Source organism: Sander vitreus, chromosome 8 (genome assembly GCF_031162955.1).
Source record: "Sander vitreus isolate 19-12246 chromosome 8, sanVit1, whole genome shotgun sequence".
Classification (NCBI taxonomy): Eukaryota; Metazoa; Chordata; class Actinopteri; order Perciformes; family Percidae; genus Sander; species Sander vitreus.
The window spans coordinates 14,136,128-14,156,301 of NC_135862.1; the positions used below are offsets into that span (position 1 = coordinate 14,136,128).

The following is a 20,174-nucleotide window of genomic DNA, read 5'->3' on the forward strand; positions in this document are numbered from 1 at the left end:
TTTTTTCCTGCTGTTTAGTAATATCTTCCCTATACTGTATTCATTTAGGATAATGACTGTTTGTGTGGTCACTTTGCATGCCTACCTAGAAGCTAAATAAGGTGTTTGGTCATTTGTTGTGCGTGCCAGGAATTTTTACGTCTAACGTTGCATGTTACAGGTGCCACTAATGACCATCACCTGCACTGCACATTGCGGCATGTTTAAAACACCAGCATAACAAATCGGACCATTATTGTTTTTTTCTTCTTCTCAGTTTTGACAGTTCAAGTTCTAGTTGGAGATGCAGATGGAGAAGTAAGACCGCGTCTACGATAGCTGGGATAATGACCTGTTTGTGCCTCCCGTCAATCAGACTCCGTTGCTCATTATGTTCCACCAGTTGACGGATCAAACAATGAATGGCAGCTGCCAGGGACCCACCTCAGCGTGCAATTACAGTGCTAATGGAGACGCGCTCCAGCTGCCCACTTTCTCCACCGCGGCCAAAGTCAGAGTCATCATCACCTTCACTCTGTGCGCGGTGTCGGCTGTGTGCAACTTGGTTGTGCTGTGGGCTGCCGGCAACGGCGGCAAGCGCAAGTCGCACGTCAGGATCCTCATAATGAACCTGACTGTGGCGGACCTGCTGGTGACTTTCATCGTGATGCCCGTGGACGCAGTGTGGAACATCACGGTACAGTGGCAGGCGGGAGATGTTGCCTGCAGGCTGCTGATGTTCATGAAACTGGTGGCGATGTACTCCTGCGCTTTTGTAACTGTGGTCATTAGCTTGGATAGGCAGTCTGCCATTCTCAATCCTCTGGGCATCAGTGAGGCCAAAAGGAAAAGCAAAATCATGTTGACTGTGGCCTGGACAATGAGTGTAATCCTCTCGCTCCCTCAGGTAGGAGAAAACACATTCTGTTTGCTCTGTCAATGCCCTCGCTACACTCATATTAGGGTTCTTGTCAAGTGACAGTTGCTGGTTGTACACCTTTCCCATCACATACTGGCTTCAAAAAGGCTATATAAACACTGCCAGTGTGATTTCCTCTAGCGAATCCATCTTTAGTTTAGCTGAGACAGGGAGGTGAAGGTTAATTAAAGAATTGGTTAAGTCTGCAGGAGACATGATGAGAAAAATCCAGGTAATCAAGGCCCAAAAACAAATCTGATGTAACCTGAAAAATGCAGTTGGCTCACTTAATCTACAGGGCTGCTTGCAATGATGTTTGTGAAAGACCTAATACAACATCTAAATAGGTACACTTTGCTATTCAATATTCAGCAAAACACCTGTTGTGCTCATTCAATTAAGTTTTATTATTAATTAAAATTACAAGTTGTGGGAAGCTTCACATTACTCAACATTAAGTTATGATTTGCTCCAGCACATGCTCAAGCTCCAGGGGTCCGTTTCAGGAAGGAGGTTTAACAAACTCTGAGTGTAACCCTATTCTCTGAGTTGATTTACCAGAACTGCTGATTTGAGTAGGTTCAATCAACTCTGAGTATGTTCATGCGTGTGCACCACCACAAAAAAAGGCAGTATGAATGGAGCCATGATACTACGATTCACCATGGTAACAACTTAAAACGAACGGGTCGGCGGAAATACTCATGCGCACAAACGAGTTTGAACATATATTTCGTTAAAAAAGCAAGACAGCGGTTGCTGCTGCAACAGAGAGAGAATTGGTGTGGGAGAAAATTGCTGCTCTAGTCAATGAAGTCGTTAACAGTTACCATAGTAACTGACTCTGAGGTGAAGTTACCTCTCTTTCTGAAACAGAAAACTCAGTTTCTCTCATCTCAGGGTTAACAAAAGTTTTCACTAAACCTGCTTTCTGAAACGGACCCCAGGTCACTGGTTGCTGAACAACATGACTTGGTTTAAACTGCTGAACACAAAGGAGGCAACGACTCGCATGAATCAAATTGGATTTCTAATCAGGTGTAGCATGATTACAAGGGATCATTGACATCGGGAGGTTTGCAAATATCAGAAATGTTTATCAAGTACCTCATCAAGTGGAAGATCACCTTATTATTTCCTCAACAACTGACAACTAAACTTGTCAAACTCAGTGATTATAATTTGTGATTATTTAGGCTCACAAAGGTCATGTACTCTATTCTTTCTGGGAATTTGGGGATTTTAACAACTTGAAGATACGTTTACGTTGTACAATTAAAGTAGACTGTCCTCCCCCTCCCCTTGTTTAAGCAGCAATTACGGTGTATGTTTACACTTATAGTGGCTGCGCCCTCTAGTGTAAGGTGACCAGATTTCTGAGACAAAATCTGGGGACATTTTTGGCTCAGAAGCGTAAATACCTCCAAAAAAGGTAATATTTTTATCTTTGTAAAACTTAAAACGGGGACACTGCCCCAGGGGCATCACAAGACCTAGAGCTGCACTGGGGCACAAGCCCCCCCTAGGGGGGGTCCATGGGCATGCTCCCCTGTAAGAACATTTAGTCTATTTTAACGTTTAAATGCATCAATCTGGTGCACTTTTTCAGAGGTTAGACTTGATTAGTCTTATCTATGGATGGAAATACTGTATTTGTGCTGTAGCCTGAACTATTTTGCACTTCAGAATTTTAACCATGCACACACAGGTGGAATAGTTCATATTTTTGCATTAATGTCACTAGGAAGCATACCAGTATAAATATATATTCATATTTGTAAGTGGGATTGTCTGGAATCTGGCAATATAATTATGATGGGATACACTGGCTAAGCAATTTACAAAAATGTCTGTGCTGGCATAAATAGTTTACATGAGAATATATTATATTCTATCTATATTCTAATATATATATAATTTTGTCCCAAAGCTGGAGACCATGTAGAAATTTTGTTGCAATTTCAAAACCAGATTCCCCGGGAACCGCTTGTTGTACCGATGCATGTGTTGAGTGAAGAGTTTCCGAAATATTTCACAGAGAGTAATGGTGTGCAGAGATTTATGCAGAATGCAAATATGATAACATTTCATGTAAGTTCAATGTTAATTTTCTTGCAAACCTGGCACAAATATCATTGGAAAGCTTAGATTCTGGTTGAGGTGGTTGTGCCAGAGGGAGAGCAGGTGTGCGGTTGTGAAGAAGTTGGTAATTTCATGGCGCAGATTAACACTTTTGCATGCACTGTATCCGTGTCACATTCTCATAGGGGCTGAGCCCCCCTAAAGGTCTGATCCTAGAATCACCCCTGCTGCTACTTCATACTTGTACTCCACTACACCTCAGAGGAAAATGTTGTAATGTTTACTGCACTACATTTATCTGACAGCTTTTGCTTTATTGCTTCAGGCTGGGCTCATTTCTGCAACAGCTCATTGAGTATCGGCTACAATTAAAACTATTGAGGAAATATTTTCCTTTTACATTGGTCCAGTATTAAATGAGATCGCAACGGCGAAACAAGCTACAATGTAAGTTAATGGACGTCAATTGTCCAGCTTGTATTTACGTTCATAAAAGTGCTCGTTTTGCCACTGACAGGCTCAGATTAATATTCTAAGTGTCTGACAACATTATGGAAATTTCTAAGGAGGTTGACCTTTCTGTTAGAGTAAGATCCTTTTTTTAAAGATAAAAGTCAGCAAAATTGCGTTCGCTAAACCCACCAGACTTCATGTAAATAAACAGCAATTTTAGCATCGTAAAATATGGACATTCTAGAACATATCTGAGCTCTGAGCAGCGCTTGCTCTGGCTTGAGATTGCATGTGTAGGGTGCGCGAGTCAGCGCGACTATATGTTTGGTCAATGTTTTCTTTCTTTCTTTCATTCCAATTTCGGGTGTGTCAGTCACAGTGAAAACCGGGGACATTTCCAGGGACAGTTCCAACCGGGGACTGTCCCCGGAAACCGGGGACATCTGGTCACCCTACTCTAGTGGCCGTAGCAATTGTGATGGGAACAAAGCAAGAAGTAAGGTGATGTAGTATAGAGCTCAACAGTCCCGCCCCTCCTCTGAGAGACCTTGGGTTCCGGAAGTAAATTTCCCATTAATTTTTCCCATTGACGTCTGGAAAAATCCGTATATAAAGAGTTTTAGACCATGCCTTAGGCTAACCGGATGGTACGTGACTCATAAGCATACAACGTATCATTTCGAGTAAAAAACGAACAGAAAATCCCAGAAAAGTCAAAGGTACAAGACTGTGTACATATCGTCATCTCAGAGCGAAGGAACTACTCATCCCATAAACCACCACGCACCACTGAACAAAGGAAGCTAACGTTAGTTTAGCTAACAGCTAATTAGGCTAACCGCTAGCTGAGACAGCATGTAATTACTTTAAAAGACCCTCAAAATAAAACCTGAAAATAACCACTAACATATAACGGCTGTTACGTCAGCTGTAGACGGCTTTACGATGCAACGATTTTGAGAAATACCCTCTTTTCTTTTCTTGCCGAGAGTTAGATGAAAATATCGACGTCACTGTCCGTTTAATATGAAATAATTAATATTTATTAATCCCTAATGGGGAAACTTATTTGACACCAAATCAACGGGACATATTTACAGTACACAACTAATATAAATACACAGTACAACAAATAAACAACACAAGTAAGAGTCATTTGAGACATAGTCTATATCCTCGACGTTCCACTTCCGGGATTTCTCCGTAGCCACAGGAAATTCCGCCAGATGCATGTCTTTTCGCCAATGTCCGTTTCCTTCTGCTTTCTTTGTGTTAGAATTTTAAACTCCGGTGGATTTATGAGGACTATGGTTAACTGCTCCTCAGATCTCTGCAGGGTAAATTGAGAGAGCTAGCTAGACTATCTGTCCAATCAGAGTTTTCTCTCACACGACTAAAACAACTTTTGAACGTACACGTTCCACCAAAACAAGTTCCTTCCCGAGGCTATTTTGCAGTGGCTCCGAGCGGAGCTTGACGATTGTGATTAGTTTAAAGAAATGCCAATAAACCAGAGCACGTTGTTCTCCCATCCCGGAATGCTGTGTGGACTAGCCAGACCCTCCTCTGCAGCGGTGGAGGAATGTCTGGCAAAGCGAGACTATTTGAGACATGACTAACAGCTGAAAGGTATGAGGAGCCATTTAAGACATTATTCATTCTGGTACTCTCAAGGTCGTTTCACATTGTACGTGGCATGCGCTGCGCTCGCCGCTAGGTTGTCCTATTCCCAAATATATTTGTTGTGCTTGCCGCGGGGCTCAGCGCAAATTTACGTCATACATGCGCCAATATTTGAATGCACGTCACATCTGCGTCCGGTGTTTACATCAGACGTGTAGTACATGCGACATTGTGGATACACAATAGTGATTTGGTGGAGACGATGTTTCTGTCTTTGAAACAAAAGAAAGACTTGGCACTTGCCCTGGTTGTGAGGAGAAGACGGAGGAAGGCAGCAGGAAGAAGGGTGTGAGTGCACGAGACCCTCAGGTCCAGAGAGCAGGCGGGGGAATTCCGGCTGGTGAAGGAGCTCCGCTTTCACTATGACCAGTTCCAGGGGTACTTTTCTTTCACTCCTCCTCTAAATAGATGAAGACGTGTGGATTATTTTCATTTCTAAATAAAATGTTGCACTGTGTCATTGCATGTTTATATACTTAAGTAAGAGGTCTGCAGTCATTGCAGTTGGGTATAATAAAGCTAAGATATGAGCCTACATTCATACATGCATCATTCATTCTCTGGAAAACACTTTGTTTAATGCATATGTGCAATTATTTCCTCCAAAACTGGAGCTTACACATTTGGAAATGTGTAGTTATTCTGTGTAAAGGCCCATATACCTACCTATATACCTATATGTGAACTTCAATGAAATCAGTCCAAACATATTTTACATCATATAAACATACAAATACAATATTATTATTGTGTAATTACAACCGAGTGTAAATTGTAATTTCCCCATTGGGGATCAATAAAGAGTATAAATTAAAGTTTTTTTTTTATAAAAAAATACAAATATATCCTACAAATACCTGGGGCCTGTTGCACAAAAGTAGAATGAAGAAATCCAGGATAACTGAAAAAGCGCAGCTTGACTTAGTGTGGTCCGCTCATCGCGGCTTAATCAGTTGCACGTTTGCCGAGCCAGGATGAGAAGGTGAAGCTATGTCAAGCCAGGTGTAAATAGCTGGGATAAGTGCACGTTCACAGCTTTCTTAAATAGACCACGGTATCGATCACAGATTTACTGATGCAGAAATGGAGAAGACACATGCGGCATATGTTTCACCCGCTGAGCAGCAGCTGTTAATGGAAAATTACGAGGAGGTGAAACATTTAATATGCAAAAAGGGAAATGGGCTACGGCTTTTGTTATCAGACAGAGAGAAAAAGCCCAACAGACAATAGCGGACCGACTGAATGCGTAAGGATTTAAAAAGATGTACTTACTTGTCACTCCACATGTTTACAAAGTTGTGCACTCTGTTTTAATTGCTTTTAATATGCTTGTTTTATGTGTTGGTTGTATTGCTGTATCTGTTTGTATGGCTAAATGTGCTGGTTTTACTGTAAAGTGTCTTTGAGTAGCCTGCAAAGCACTACATAAATTAACATTTTATTATTTAGCCTACTTTGCCTTAAAAGTGAGCAGAGGGAATTAATGTTCCTCAGGAAATTTACCCTAAGGACTAGGCTTAATTTCAAACCCGTATTCACATTGCGAGAATATGTTTTACAACCATATGCACAAATCTCTATAAGCTATGTCTAATTTTAAATATCTTTCTACAATAAATGTTCATACAGAACAAACATGACTGGACAAAAACTAGAAAAAGAAGTGACTTTAGAACACATTGTAAGCATATCTGTAAAACAATAGCCTATTATTCAGGGTTTTTTTCTCACTCCCAGATGCGTGACAGCACCAAAATAAAAACATTAAGAAGCTTTGTGGCATTCCAACACATTCCCACTCCCATCTCGTAAAATACGGACGTTTGGTCAGGTGCCATTGTCGTCGTTATTGACGCTAAAAGTCTCCTTTAGAGTCCGCTGCACGGTGTGGAAGGATCCCTCTGCCTCTCCACGTTGCACGGGGCAAATTTCACGTGGAGAGCAGCGGAGGAAAAGCCCCTTTCCTCCGCATTGTCCCACTTTATTTCCGGTGCCAGTGCAACCATTTCTTACCATGTAAAGAACTGCAATAGTAGGATTTACATCAAACTTGTGACAGCAATAGTGACAAGTAATGCATGTTAATAAAAATAAAGCAGAACACATTCAGAAGACAACGGAATAACTGTTAAACACGTTTATTTCGGATCAGAGCGGCAGCTGATTTAACACGAGACTCCAGGATTAATCTTAGCCTGGCTGTTAGCCTGCTCTGGAGCAGGCTAACTGCAAAGAATAAATCTCAATGGTTACTTGGCTGGGTTTAATTCAACCTGCTTTTGTGCAACCAAGTCAAAGCTAAATTCATCCAGGATAACTTGAATATCCCGGCTTAATCCCTTATCCTGGTTTTGTACAACAGGCCCCTGTATGGAGCTGTATAATCAACTTGGTATTTGGTTTTTCGCAGCTCACAACAGTAGGCTACAGTTCTTCTCTGTTGCTTTGGCGCATTTCTCAGGTCAGAGATGACAATAATGTGTAACTTTGTCATATAGGGAATAGTGCTCCCTTTCATGTGCATTGTTCATTAGACTATACTTACAGAGTGAACTGTTAAATATGGACAACAACACAAAGCAGTTTCACTATCTTGGTATAAACAATGGTGTAAGGACTTGTCAGTTTGATTCATTGGTATAAATGCTTGCTTTGGACACAAACAAAAGATTTCCAGCAAGATACACGATTTTTCAGGTCAGTCACTATGCAGTGCAGTTTACACCAATTGTTTTAAGAAATGCACTCACTGTTGTGCAAATGCAATTATGATTTGACAAATGCACCAAAGTAACTGAGAAAAAATGTAACATAGGATTATATTTCAGTGGAGACATATATGTTGATTTCACATAGCTAAAACAAACCTGAATGATTTAAATTAAGAGGCTACAATAATCTACACAGCTGGCATGCCTATTATGGTGAAATATGCTTCCACAGCATAGTTTTGCGTCCGAGGTCTCTGTACGACCTCGAACTTGTGTCGTAGCCTATACAGCTCTGGGAGATCGCTGATGGCCAAAATCAACCTCTCGTCCATGTTCCGTTTGTGGATCCACGTGTTTTCTGTGGTGGTGGTGTTTTTTTTCAGACACTTCAATGCACGTCACAGCGCACTGCGGCCGCTCTTGCGTGTGCCGCGGTCAAAGTTGAACCATGTTGAACTTTGACCATGGCACGCGCAAGAGCGGCAAGCCGCAAAATGCCGCTTGCGCTGCGCTTTGCTCAGCGCAGCGGCAGACCAGTTCTTGCGCGCGCAAGCCATTGACAATAATGGGTTTCATAGCGCAGCGCTGCCGTTTGCGCGTACAATGTGAAACGGCCCTCACACACACATTTTCACTCTCACATACATATATTCTCCTTTCACATACATATATTTTCACCCTCACCCTTGTATCGTGTGGGCGCCAACAGTTTTGTTGTCATTACTTAGAATTCATCATGGGGGCGGCAGAAACTACGCACTATAGCATTAAGTGAGCTTTGTTTAGCCCTGACAGTATTTTCCTTACCCACAGGTGTATGAAAACATCCTCATCCAGAGCCCTTTTTGTAAAATAAGAGATGGAGAAAGATGCCTCACAAACTGTTGACATGAAAGGTAAAAAAAGTAAAGTCCAACTGAGAGCCGTGTGTGCATTAAAGGACAAAACAAATCAACCGGCTTGGTGGGATCGCAGTTATCAATCCATCTATTCAAGTCAAATCAATTGGTGTCACATTCACAGATAGGAAATAGGAAGAAAGTCTCCCAAAAATGAAAACAAGATGCACTTGAAACATACTTGTATTTTTATTTTATTTATTTTTGACTATGTTGTTATTCATATTCTTATTCAGTTCATTTTTGCACCTTTTATTGAAATGCAAATGTGAGGCTCAGGCATTTTTTTAAATTTTTGAACGAGTGATCTGAGACATCTTAATTTCTTTGCAACAATAAGTCCGAACAAACTGAAAAAGGACTAAAAACCCTTTTCCTTGAATTGCCAAATAAGATTGTTTGTAGTTTTTCCACAGCTTTGTTGTGCTGAATAATAGGTATAATCTAACTGCATCTTACCATCTTTAACTCAGTCAGATGATAGTCGTCGCCTTTGCCACTGTTCCCTGATTCACAGTGTTTGGCATGGGTCATTATTTTTAGAGCCACTGTGTAACAGTAACATGTAATGTTGCAGACATATTGACACACATCTTGACTACAGCTACCCTACATGTGATGTGGCCAGATTTAGACCTTTTTTTAACCTTTATCTGACACAGTCAAGATTTAGCTAAGTACTGAGAGTGTGACAGGAAAGACAAGTTGCACAAATATTTGAAGGTTTCCTTCTTTATTTGAAAAATTCACGAAGGACTACACCAGTCTTCGTGGCTCCTGCTGATGTACATCTAAAGCCTTTTCTCAGTGGAGGCAGCATATATGGTGACTGCAAATATTTACAGGGTAAAACAAGTGTCCTCTTTATCCACATATTGTACCTGTAACCTATTTTTCCCAAATAGTGCTCAGTGCTACCGTGCGTTCATGGACATCGGAAAAACATTTTTCCGAGTGAAAAACGTCATCATTCACATCCCTTCCTGTGGGAATCAGAGGTGGGAAACTCGGGCCCCTCGGGATTTTGCTAACCGAGTTTCCCAGTTGGTGACGCGTTGTTGACAACTGACGTTTGATGTATATTTCATGATACTGTATAACGCTCTTCCTGCACCTGCGCTCTCACCAAGAACCACTGACTTCTGAACAAAAATCTCTCAGCTGAGAAGCTTCTGCAAAGGTTCTTCAAAAGGGCTTTGTTCCCTTTTGGTCTTTCAGAAGTTTTTGAGATAATATATGTACAGTATGTAAATGTATTGCTGCAGCGTTGGGGTCCTAAGACACTCACCTGACAATCAGAATAAAAAACACAGAGCATTTAAATAATGCACAAATAAGACTTCTACTCATAACTGTTTTGTGTTATCTACTAGTTATTTTTGCATAATTTGCATTATTGGCTAAATTATGATTTGAACATGGACCTTAATGATGCAGCGCTTTTATCAGCTGAGTTACAGCAATAATAGCCATCATAGCTACAGTAATTTAAGTAAAACAGAAGCTGTACTGTACCATTAGAAAGCGGGCTTCTATACTGCCTATTACTTTATTTGCTCTAAGTCTGTGTTCAGATCATTTACAGGACCGCTTCAAGAAAACAACAACCCTATCCCCAGATAGCTTTCTGTAAAACCCCATTTTATGTTCAATGACAAAATTTTTAGAAATATTGTTTCTCACAATATCTGCATATGGCAACTACAGTATGATGGGGGGGTGAGGGAAATATTGGGGTTATGGTAAATAAACTATGCTTAAGATATGGTTAAAGCTGTTATAATTATTATTTTTACATTAACAATGTATCAAATGACTACATGTATGTGAAAGATGTCGTTCATAGCGACAAACTTACTTACACTCACTATATTGTGATGATTGATTAAGTGAATACATTCAAGTGAGAAACATGCTGTCTTCACTTCAAGCCTATTTTTTACAGAGGATAAATAAAGAGCATCTCCTGCAGCTCAATATCAGGAAACCCAATGACAGCAACAGGAGGCACCCTGTCCTGCCTGTCATTCAGGGAAAGGAAGTGAAGACGGTGGACTCATAAAAGTACCTTGGGGTCCAAATTAATAAAAAACTGGACTAGGCTCACAACACTGAAGCCCTATTCAGAAAGGGACAAAGCATACTCTCTTCCTGAGGAGACTCAGATGCTTCATTGTGTGAAGCATCACACAATGAAGGCTCCTGCAGATCTTTTATCAGCCTGTCGTAGCCAGTGCTCTGTTCTTTGTGGTGGTGTGCTGGGGTGGCATTCAGGCTTGGAGGTCAGCAGTCTCAACACGCTGTAAAGGAAGACCAGGAGTCCGTTTCAGGAAGGAGGTTTAACAAACTCTGAGTCTAACTCTGATGTCTGAGTTGATTTACCCTGAGATGGGAAACTCCGAGTTTTCGGTTCCAGAACAGCTGATATGAGTTGGTTCAATCAATTCCTGAGACTGAGAGAAACTCGAGGTTTCTTGAAGAAAACCTGCTCCCGACCAGGTTAGGTTCACAGACTCAGTTACCATAGTAACTGACTCTGAGGTTAAGTTACCTCTCTTTCTGAAACGGAAAACCCAGAATTTCCCTCATCTCAGGGTTAACAAACTCAGAGTTTTCACTAAACCTGCTTTCTGAAACGGACCCCAGCTGATCAGGTTGGAACAGGACAGTGTGGAAGCAGTGGTGTGGAGGAGAATGAAATACAATAACCCTTACATACAATAACTCTTGCATACAATAACAATAACACTCTCGCCCTAACTACAACGAGCTGTGGCAGATTGACAGCTCGATGCAGATAGTTGATAGTTGAAAATCAAAGCCTTGGAGTTGCTTTTTAACTTACTGCTGCGCTTATTGCGCAACCATGAAAGGAGGTAGCCAGAAGCAGTGATGAGGTATGCCTGCACTGTGCTCTGCGCCCTACTTCACTTTTTTTAACTCTAACAATGTGTAGGCGACTTAATGATAGAGGATTTCATTTGCTGGACAGATTGTGAAGCCCCTTGAGATAAATGTTTGATTTGTTATATAGGGATAAAAAAAAAAGAAGCTGATTTGCTACATTGTGTAAGAATTTCTCCCATCTAGCGGTGAAATTGTGTATGACAACCAACTGAATATTACTTTCTAGCCCCTCCCATTCCGATTGCATTTTAACTCCTACGGTGGCCATATTATTCCAGGAAGTACAACTTTGTTCGTGAGTGTTCCTTCCAGTATAATAATAGTTTTACATTATTTTGGTACCATTTCATTGCTAACATCAGCTATCAGGTTCCCAAACTAATGCAAGCTATTTTTTTTTTTCCTTTGGCTGATGTATTTTAAAGATGGAAGCGCAACATGGCAGAATACATACTAGCGACTCGCTCGTATGTATTCTGAATGGCAGATTCTACGCTTACGAGAATACTTTGATTAGTTGGTGGAAGTAATTACACATGAATGAGCACATATTTGTGAAAGAACAAAGGGGATTTTGCTAAGAATCAACTCAAAACATTACACAATGGAGCTTTAAGCTTTGTTGCTCTTGTTTTGCTGCATGTCTAGTAGTATCTTAATTCAATGAGAGAAACAAAAAACAAGTCAAATTACTTGTGTGTGCTCACATGCTTGGCCAAAGTAGACAGTAGACAATGCATCAATGTGCATCTGCAAAGAAGCTACAAATTCTAAAACGCGGATGCTTTACACAAATCTTCAACCCAGCAGCACAGAAGATCGATACAATCACCACAGTTTCAAGGTGGGCACCCAAGATTAGTGTTCAATCAGTATCTGACCAAATGTGAAATATGGTCACAGTCTTCCCTTTTGTTTCTGAATTATGGCGTTGAACAATGGCAAGAAAAGTGTTTTTGCAGAATATTATGATGTCACAGTGAAGTTGACCTTTGGATATAAAATGTCATCACTTCATCCATCCTATTAGACATTTGTGTGAAATGTTGTCATAATTAGCGTATGAATTCTTGAGTAATGGCCAAAAAATGTGTTTTGTGAGGTCACAGTGACCACCAGAATGTAATCAGTTGATTCATGACTCTAAGTGTCTTTACGAGAATCTGACAGACGGACGGAAAAACCCGAAAACATAATGGCTCCAGCCAGAGCTATCGTCAGTGAGGAGGCATGGAAAGCAGGATATATCTCAGCAAAAAATCCAGGCTCCGTTTTGCAGCAGAGTGCAAGATCATCTGGTAAAACGGCCCAAGAATCTGTAACTACATCACCTTGCAAGTTTTGAGACTGAGGAGAACAGTATTGCTCACAGAAGAGTTGTAAAATCTTCCCTCATATAAACACTGTGCAGTGTCTCTGAAAAAAAAAGCTTCTTTTTTTTTGCTGGTAGCCAGTAGCAACAAGCCCTCAGCAACGCAACCCCTTACAGTTATCCATTATGTCAGGGCTGTGATGAAAAACAGAGCAGAGAAGTGAAACTGTGATGGAAAATACCAAGACGTCTGGAATAGGTCTCAGGGTTGTACAGCTGACTGTACAGATTTAATCATCTGTATTACCACAGTGTGTAGCCTAATACGAAGGCTGCTGGACTGAATATTAAATACTGATTATCTCACCACATAGGCTACCTGTCTATAAGGCTGTAATCCTAAAAAAAAGGATAAAAAAACTTACATTACCACAAAGTACTTGTATTGGATATAAGCCACTTCTACTCCGAGCTTGGCTTTGTCACTGGTGTGTGTGTGTGTGTGTGTGTATGTATGTATGTATGTATGTATGTATGTATGTATGTGTGTGTGTGTGTGTGTGTGTGTGTGTGTGTGTGTGTGTGTGTGTGTATGTATGTATATATATATATACACTGTATACTGTATATTATATGTATGTACTGTATATGTATGCTGTCATGTATGTTTGTATTTATTTATATATATAAAATTAGGCCTGTCAATCGATTAAAAATGTTAATCGTGATTTGCAATTAATCGCAAATGAATCACACTTTTCTCTGTTCTAAATGTACGTTAAAAGGGATATTTTTATGTAAGTGTTTAATGCTCAAGTGGTATTTGTGGTAACTCAATTAACATCGACAGTATAGCAAATAACTTTAGTCTTGTGGAGAAAACCATCTGGAAGGGCTTTGAAACACTTCTTAATCTTGGAAGAAGTAGCTTGACAAAAAAAATCTTAACTCAAGGTCCACTTACTGGCATTTTCCAGAGCTTTTAACTGCATCTCACTGTCCTCAATCCGTTGAGGAGGACCATGAGATGATCAAAGAAAACATAGTCCAACACGTACATGTGTTACATTGTTGAAGAGCTCAGGATGTACTCTGTTCAAGACTAAGACATGTACGTATATCTAGATAGTGTAAATAATCTATTAATTCAGCATGAATTAGCTGGTTTTAATTAATACATTAGTATTATTTGTATTATTAGTACAGCTCTACCAGAAGAGAAATACATTAACATTTGAAATAGATCTACAGTAGATGTTGCCTTATGAACAGATTAAAAAAAGGCTAAATAAATGTAGAATGTTAAAGAAGAAGAACCCCTCTGTTCTCAGTAGGAACCTCTAGCATGCCGTCCCTGGGGGTTTCAAGGTTGAACTCCTGAATAATAAACGGTTCTGAGCGTATGAACCTTAGGGCTTGTTCCTGCTGTGACTCATTTACATGTAAAGTTTCTTTATGAAACTCTGACCTAAACAGTAACGGACATCTTACTGTAAGATGGAAACATTCATTTCTGCGTGAGCTTCTTTCCTCGTCCAAGTGGAGACAGGGTTCACCACTGCAGGCAGATGGTTAATGAGTTAAGAGGACATACTGTAGATCACAAATGTCTCTGAGTTAGTAGCTGCCTATTTCAGCAGGAGAAGAAGAGACAGAGCAACGTTTAACTTTATGAAATGTACTTTCATGGACAAGTGGTATCATATTGGCACCTGTCTGCCGTATACAGCACTCGGCTTCGTTCCTACAACCAGAGCACATTGATGTTTTCCTCAATGCTCATGTATTTCTTAGTGTCCTGTGTGGATTTAATACAGATGACTTGTTGAAAATTTCAGTGTGATTTCGTTTTGTCTCACTAATTTAGGACTAAACATGGACCTTAATTGTGAATTAGGGCTCATTGTTTCACACTACAGGCACTGATGTCCATTTGCTTTGCATTCATTTATAACTGGAGGCTACTGTATATAACACATGATAGTATCAGTATACAGATAGTGTTTGGAAACATTAAGAAATGTTCCACGTCTATTTCTATGTTTGCACATGACTACATGTTTTCCCTGAGTCCTGGATGACAGCTGCTAATGTGATTTGAGCTCGTAATCCGTGTGTTAAATACATCAGTGATGTTTGACAGTCAGCTTTGACTTATGATCATCCGTATGCTGTCAGTTTTTGTGTAAGATCTTTAAATTTGTTTCTATCCAGTTATAGTCGTATATTCACTTATCTGTGTCTATGGCTCTCATTTATGGACTGTCACTGTAGGCTATACATTCCTATAATAAATAACTATTAAGGCTGTAAGCAGAAAAGCCCTTCAGACTCTGCTGTAGCATGTGAGATCTACTGTAGCTCTGAAGCAAACTGCAGCAGCATTAACATCAGTTACTGTATGTTGGGGTCAACCCTAACTCTTGCTACATGCGTCATACATGCGTATGGCACATCTTTAATGTGAACTTAATGTGAACATCTTTTTAAAAAAACAACAACATAGTCTTTAACCTCTATCATCCACTTCTCCTGTTTATTTCCCCTTTATGTAAATATCATCTTATTCCACACTGTCTGACAGTATCATATACTGTATATTCTGTACCAGCTTGTTCCAACATTTCATTGAAGCTACAGTATATGATACCTGAATTCAATATTTAGACCCAAAACTCCATGTTCATTTGGCTCCATCGCTCTATCAAATGGAAATTGTCATTTTATTCATATTTCTCCAGATTCGGCATGACATGTTTGGTATTTTTCTTCTTCACTAAAATGAAAATGTTCTGTGAGTTGCAACAAACACTCAGCAGGTTGTTAACAGCTTTCAAAACCATATCCTTAGACAGGCATGGCTGTCATAGGTTTGATTGCCAGAAGCAGATTAATTCATTTTATTTTATTTTGACACACTTTCCTTTGGACTGGGAAGATTACTGACTGACTTAGAATCTCCATACAATAAGGTTTGTCCTGAAAGTATATTGTGTTCATGTAAAGATCCATATAGGCTTTACTGATATATAAAGTATGTTGGAGGGGCGCCCGGATAGTGCAGTTGGTAGAGCAGGTGCCCATATAGAGGTTTACCCCTCGACGCAGCGGGCCCGGGTTCAACCCGACCTGCTGCCCTTTGCTGCATGTCATTCTCCCCTCTCTCTCCCCTTTCATTTCTGTCCTGTCAATAAATTACTGTAGCTGATGACAGCTCAGCCTTCACAGTGCATTTATCTTCACTGTCTCAAGGACAGGAATATTTGTTTCTCTCAGACGCACACATCTTTTTGTGTCTAATGAAAAATAAGTGCAGAACTGTCTTCTGACGTTAGCATATTCTTCAGTCTATTGGACATATCAAACCATTCATTTTAAAAATGAACATAATAAAAGACATATTCAGCTGTTAGAGACATATTAAGGGTGATAATAGCTGAATGTTTCTGTTTTTAAAAGCTCTGCACATTTAGCCAGTTCCACAGTTTGATACAAACACATTCACAATATATCTACAGTATAAAGCCAATTAATATCCTATTTATTATTATTATTAGTAGTATTATATTTAGACATTTTGTTAGCTTATAACACGAGACACATTCAAGATTTCCAGTAATGTACTTGTCTGTGAATGACGTCAGTAATGTACTTTTCATTGAACAGTCCTAATCCAACTCTACGTCCAACAGCTTGAGCTACTGAAACTCTTTCCCTCTTCAGATTTTGATGATAGGACTTGTTTTATACTTTATTGTGATTCAGCTATGGACAGAATTACAGCAGGATATTCAAAGAATGGCCTGGCTATCCATAATAATTAGGGACTGTATCAGAGGGAACCCTGACCCCCCCTATATTTTATTATATTCACGAAGGTAGGTAGTATTGGAGAAAATAAAAAGCAAAGGCTGATCTTTTCCAGCCATTAGGTTTAACAGTGACTTTTAAACCTTTGGTCCTCTGACCTGCTTCCTTCGTCGGGAAAAAAAAAGCAAACCACCAGCCTACGTTACTGTGTCCTTTCCTTTAGTACTGCAAACGCTAGCTACAATTCCAACTCTGAACAAAAATAAGACATTATTAGTCATCACCAAATCAAACATCTAATTTCTGGGTTCAGACACTGAACACTGTACTTATTAGACAACCTGCTCCTGAGCCTGCGCACAGCACGTTCAAGTTTGCCATTTGGTGCTTTCAATTAGTCTAAAGTGGCACATCGCTTCCCGCTGGGATGCTGCGACAGGAATTTTATTTACCAAATTGGACATCCTTGCCCACTCCAGCATCATTTTGAGGAGACGGCAATTACTGATGATACACGGAGTCTCCAATGCCTTATAATGAGGCAAGATAATTAACTAACACTTTTACAGAAAAGAACTGATGACTTTAATTATACTGATTACAGGTCTATAATGACGTCAGGGTGTCATAGAATTTGAGCAATGTAAATAACAGAGAAACACTTAAATGAGTTCATTAAAGACCGGATTGATTGGACATGGGGCAGCAATCACAATCAGCTATAAATGCTTGGCAACGGTCTGCTATACAGAAATAACATACTGTAGAATGCTGTAATTGACCAATCAGAATTGAGTATTCAACAAAGCCGTGTACAAAATGTAGTTAGCAGTGGACTGAAACGGAGTGTAGCAGCACATTGTACTGTCAAAAATCACCTATAAGCAGAAATGTTCCAGCAGCAAAGTGATCAAATTGGGGAGAAATTAACATCTGCAGCCAAGATGACAGGTTTCCCTGACATTAGCATGTAGCTAATGTAGCAGTGTATGTGATCTAAACACTGCAGTAGCATGTCTGGAGCAGATGACCATATATAGAAAACCGAGTAGAAAAAAAACTCTTTTAAATACATTTACCTCATTATTTGGCCGTGTTTAATATAAACATCTGACATTTTAACATTATAGATATGACAGAAAATACAGAAAAGCATAATACACTAGTTCACCTTTAACATTAAAAAACGCTGACATTAGGGATATTACTTCTGACCAGAGCAGTTGGAATAATGAATTTTGTTTGCCACAAATGTGCTACCATCAATCTTGGTGGTGTTTGTCATCCATCTATCTGACCGATTTAGACTTATCATTTAGCAAAACTCTTCTTGTCTTTTCATGCAGATGTTTATATTTCATAATGTGACCATCACAGTCCCGGAGAACTTCACCCAGTGCACCACCCACGGCAGCTTTGTCCAGCACTGGCAGGAGACCCTCTACAACATGTTCACTTTTGTGTGCCTCTTCCTCCTGCCTTTGGTCATCATGATCTTCTGTTACACACGAATCCTCATTGAGATATCCAGCCGCAGTAACTGTAAGTCTCATGTTTTCCTCGAAGTCTGCAGTCTGAGCAGTGGTGGTACTAGACCATTTCAAATTGGGGTGGGGGCCACATGTAATTTTAGGGATACCAAATATATTATCCCTTAGAGACCTATTGTTGTCTTTTTTAGGGTGGGCAGCAGATCTTTAGGTTGGAGATAAACATAGAAGTGGTATACAGTATCTGAAAGCTGGGAACCAGAAGATTAATCTGAGATGCAGCACTGTCAAGTTTTTCTAGTCATAAATGTGTAATAAACATTATGTTTTGGTTAGGCGCCTATTCAGATTTTGAAAGTTTAGAGTGTATAAGGGTTTATAACATTATGATTGAAGTATATGATGCCCAATGTCTCATAAGTTGCAGCAATTTTTGGGTTCATACAATTTGTTACACAGGTTTGGTGCAAAATAACCTTTTTTTTACCATCTGAGAATTGATAAACAATTCAGAAATCTCTCCCAAATAGCACATTAAGACACCAAGACCTTGAGGAACACTATTGAACACATTCTGTTATTTGGTATCAGAAACCTTTGACATTTGGAGATTTCCGTAAGGATTTCATTTTTGGTGATTGGATGGCTTCATTTCTGTTCTGGAAACTGCTCCGAAAAAATGGTAAGTGAGTCTGAGACCCAAGGAGCTGTGCGTGACAAAGATGGTGTTTTCTTCTCTTCCAGTGCTGTCGAGAGATGTTCATCTACGCCGCTCCCACAACAACATCCCTAAAGCTCGGATGAGGACTCTTAAGATGAGCATCGTCATCGTGACGTCATTCATTGTCTGCTGGACCCCGTACTACCTGCTAGGCCTGTGGTACTGGTTATTTCCTGAAAAAATGGAGGAAACGGTCTCTCATTCACTGACGCATATGTTGTTTATCTTTGGCCTCTTCAGCGCTTGTCTAGACCCCATCACATATGGTCTGTTCACCATTCATCTTCACCAGGGTCTTAAGAGATGCTGTCCGACTTCAAGCACACAGACTGAATTAGAAAACACAACTTGCTTTGCACACATGACTCATCAGTCGTCTCACAGGCGGATTGCCTCAAATGGCCACAATACAGACACTGAGGAAGGAAACGACAACAACAGCTCAAAAAGTGGCTCAAGGCGAATCATGCCAGTAAGCAAGATGTAATGGCTTAAATTATTTTAATACAGGGACCAAGTGTGCACACATCCAAAAAATACTTCACTGCAGGGCATAATGGAAGTCTGCACCTTGTCTGGAAACTGTTAGTCTCCAAATAGATAGTTTTTTTTCTATTTTCTTTTTTTTTTTGTGTGGCATTTTTATACCTTTATTTGACAGGAAAGCTAAGACTTGAAAGGGGAGAGAGAGGGAGAACAATATGCAGCAAAGGGTCGAAGGCCTTGAAAAGAGAAAAAGAGAAAAAAAATGATTTATTTGGAGCCGAGTGTAGACCTCCGTTGTGGCCCGCAGTTAAAGAATTCCACTGAAAAGAATCTCTGCTCTTAATCAGTGATTAAGTGAGTCTTTCTCCAGAGATGACAGGTAGTTCAATTATGTTGCCGTAAAATGATGAAGCTCCATAAAAATCAAGTGTTCTTTTGTCAGACGAATCTGTTCGTTTTTGTTGCACTGATGTAATGGACAGTGTATTAGAGCTCTGCCCTGGTATATTCATCCTGAATCTTGGACGCCACTGATCAGATTTTGAGAAACCGCTGCAGAGTGATGCAAGATTAAATTCAGGTCGAACTGATGACAAATCTGCTTCACGTCATAAATGGACTAAAAATGACTTGCACCCATATGTTCTAGCGCCACTCTTTATAACCGTAGGTTTAAAAAAAACAAAGAAAACATTGATTCACAGGCACACACACAAACA

The 20,174-nt window shown here is 40.0% G+C and overlaps 1 protein-coding gene across 1 annotated transcript; it reads left to right on the forward strand.

The window, feature by feature from the left end:
• The first annotated feature begins 295 nt into the window (after positions 1-295).
• gnrhr4 (gonadotropin releasing hormone receptor 4) lies at positions 296-19,456 on the forward strand. Its single transcript, XM_078256073.1, has 3 exons — positions 296-886; positions 18,105-18,300; positions 18,993-19,456. The coding sequence occupies exons 1-3, from the start codon at positions 371-373 to the stop codon at positions 19,454-19,456; spliced, it is 1,176 nt and encodes a 391-aa protein (XP_078112199.1). The 5' UTR covers positions 296-370.
• Positions 19,457-20,174: the final 718 nt, after the last annotated feature.

Bases quoted from the DNA above. Each gene is read 5' to 3' on its own strand.
- gnrhr4 (XM_078256073.1), top strand. From the start codon at position 371: ATGTTCCACCAGTTGACGGATCAAACAATGAATGGCAGCTGCCAGGGA. The intron at 887-18,104 runs GTAGGAGAAAAC...CTTTTCATGCAG, and splicing joins TAATCCTCTCGCTCCCTCAG to ATGTTTATATTTCATAATGT. The intron at 18,301-18,992 runs GTAAGTCTCATG...CTTCTCTTCCAG, and splicing joins GATATCCAGCCGCAGTAACT to TGCTGTCGAGAGATGTTCAT.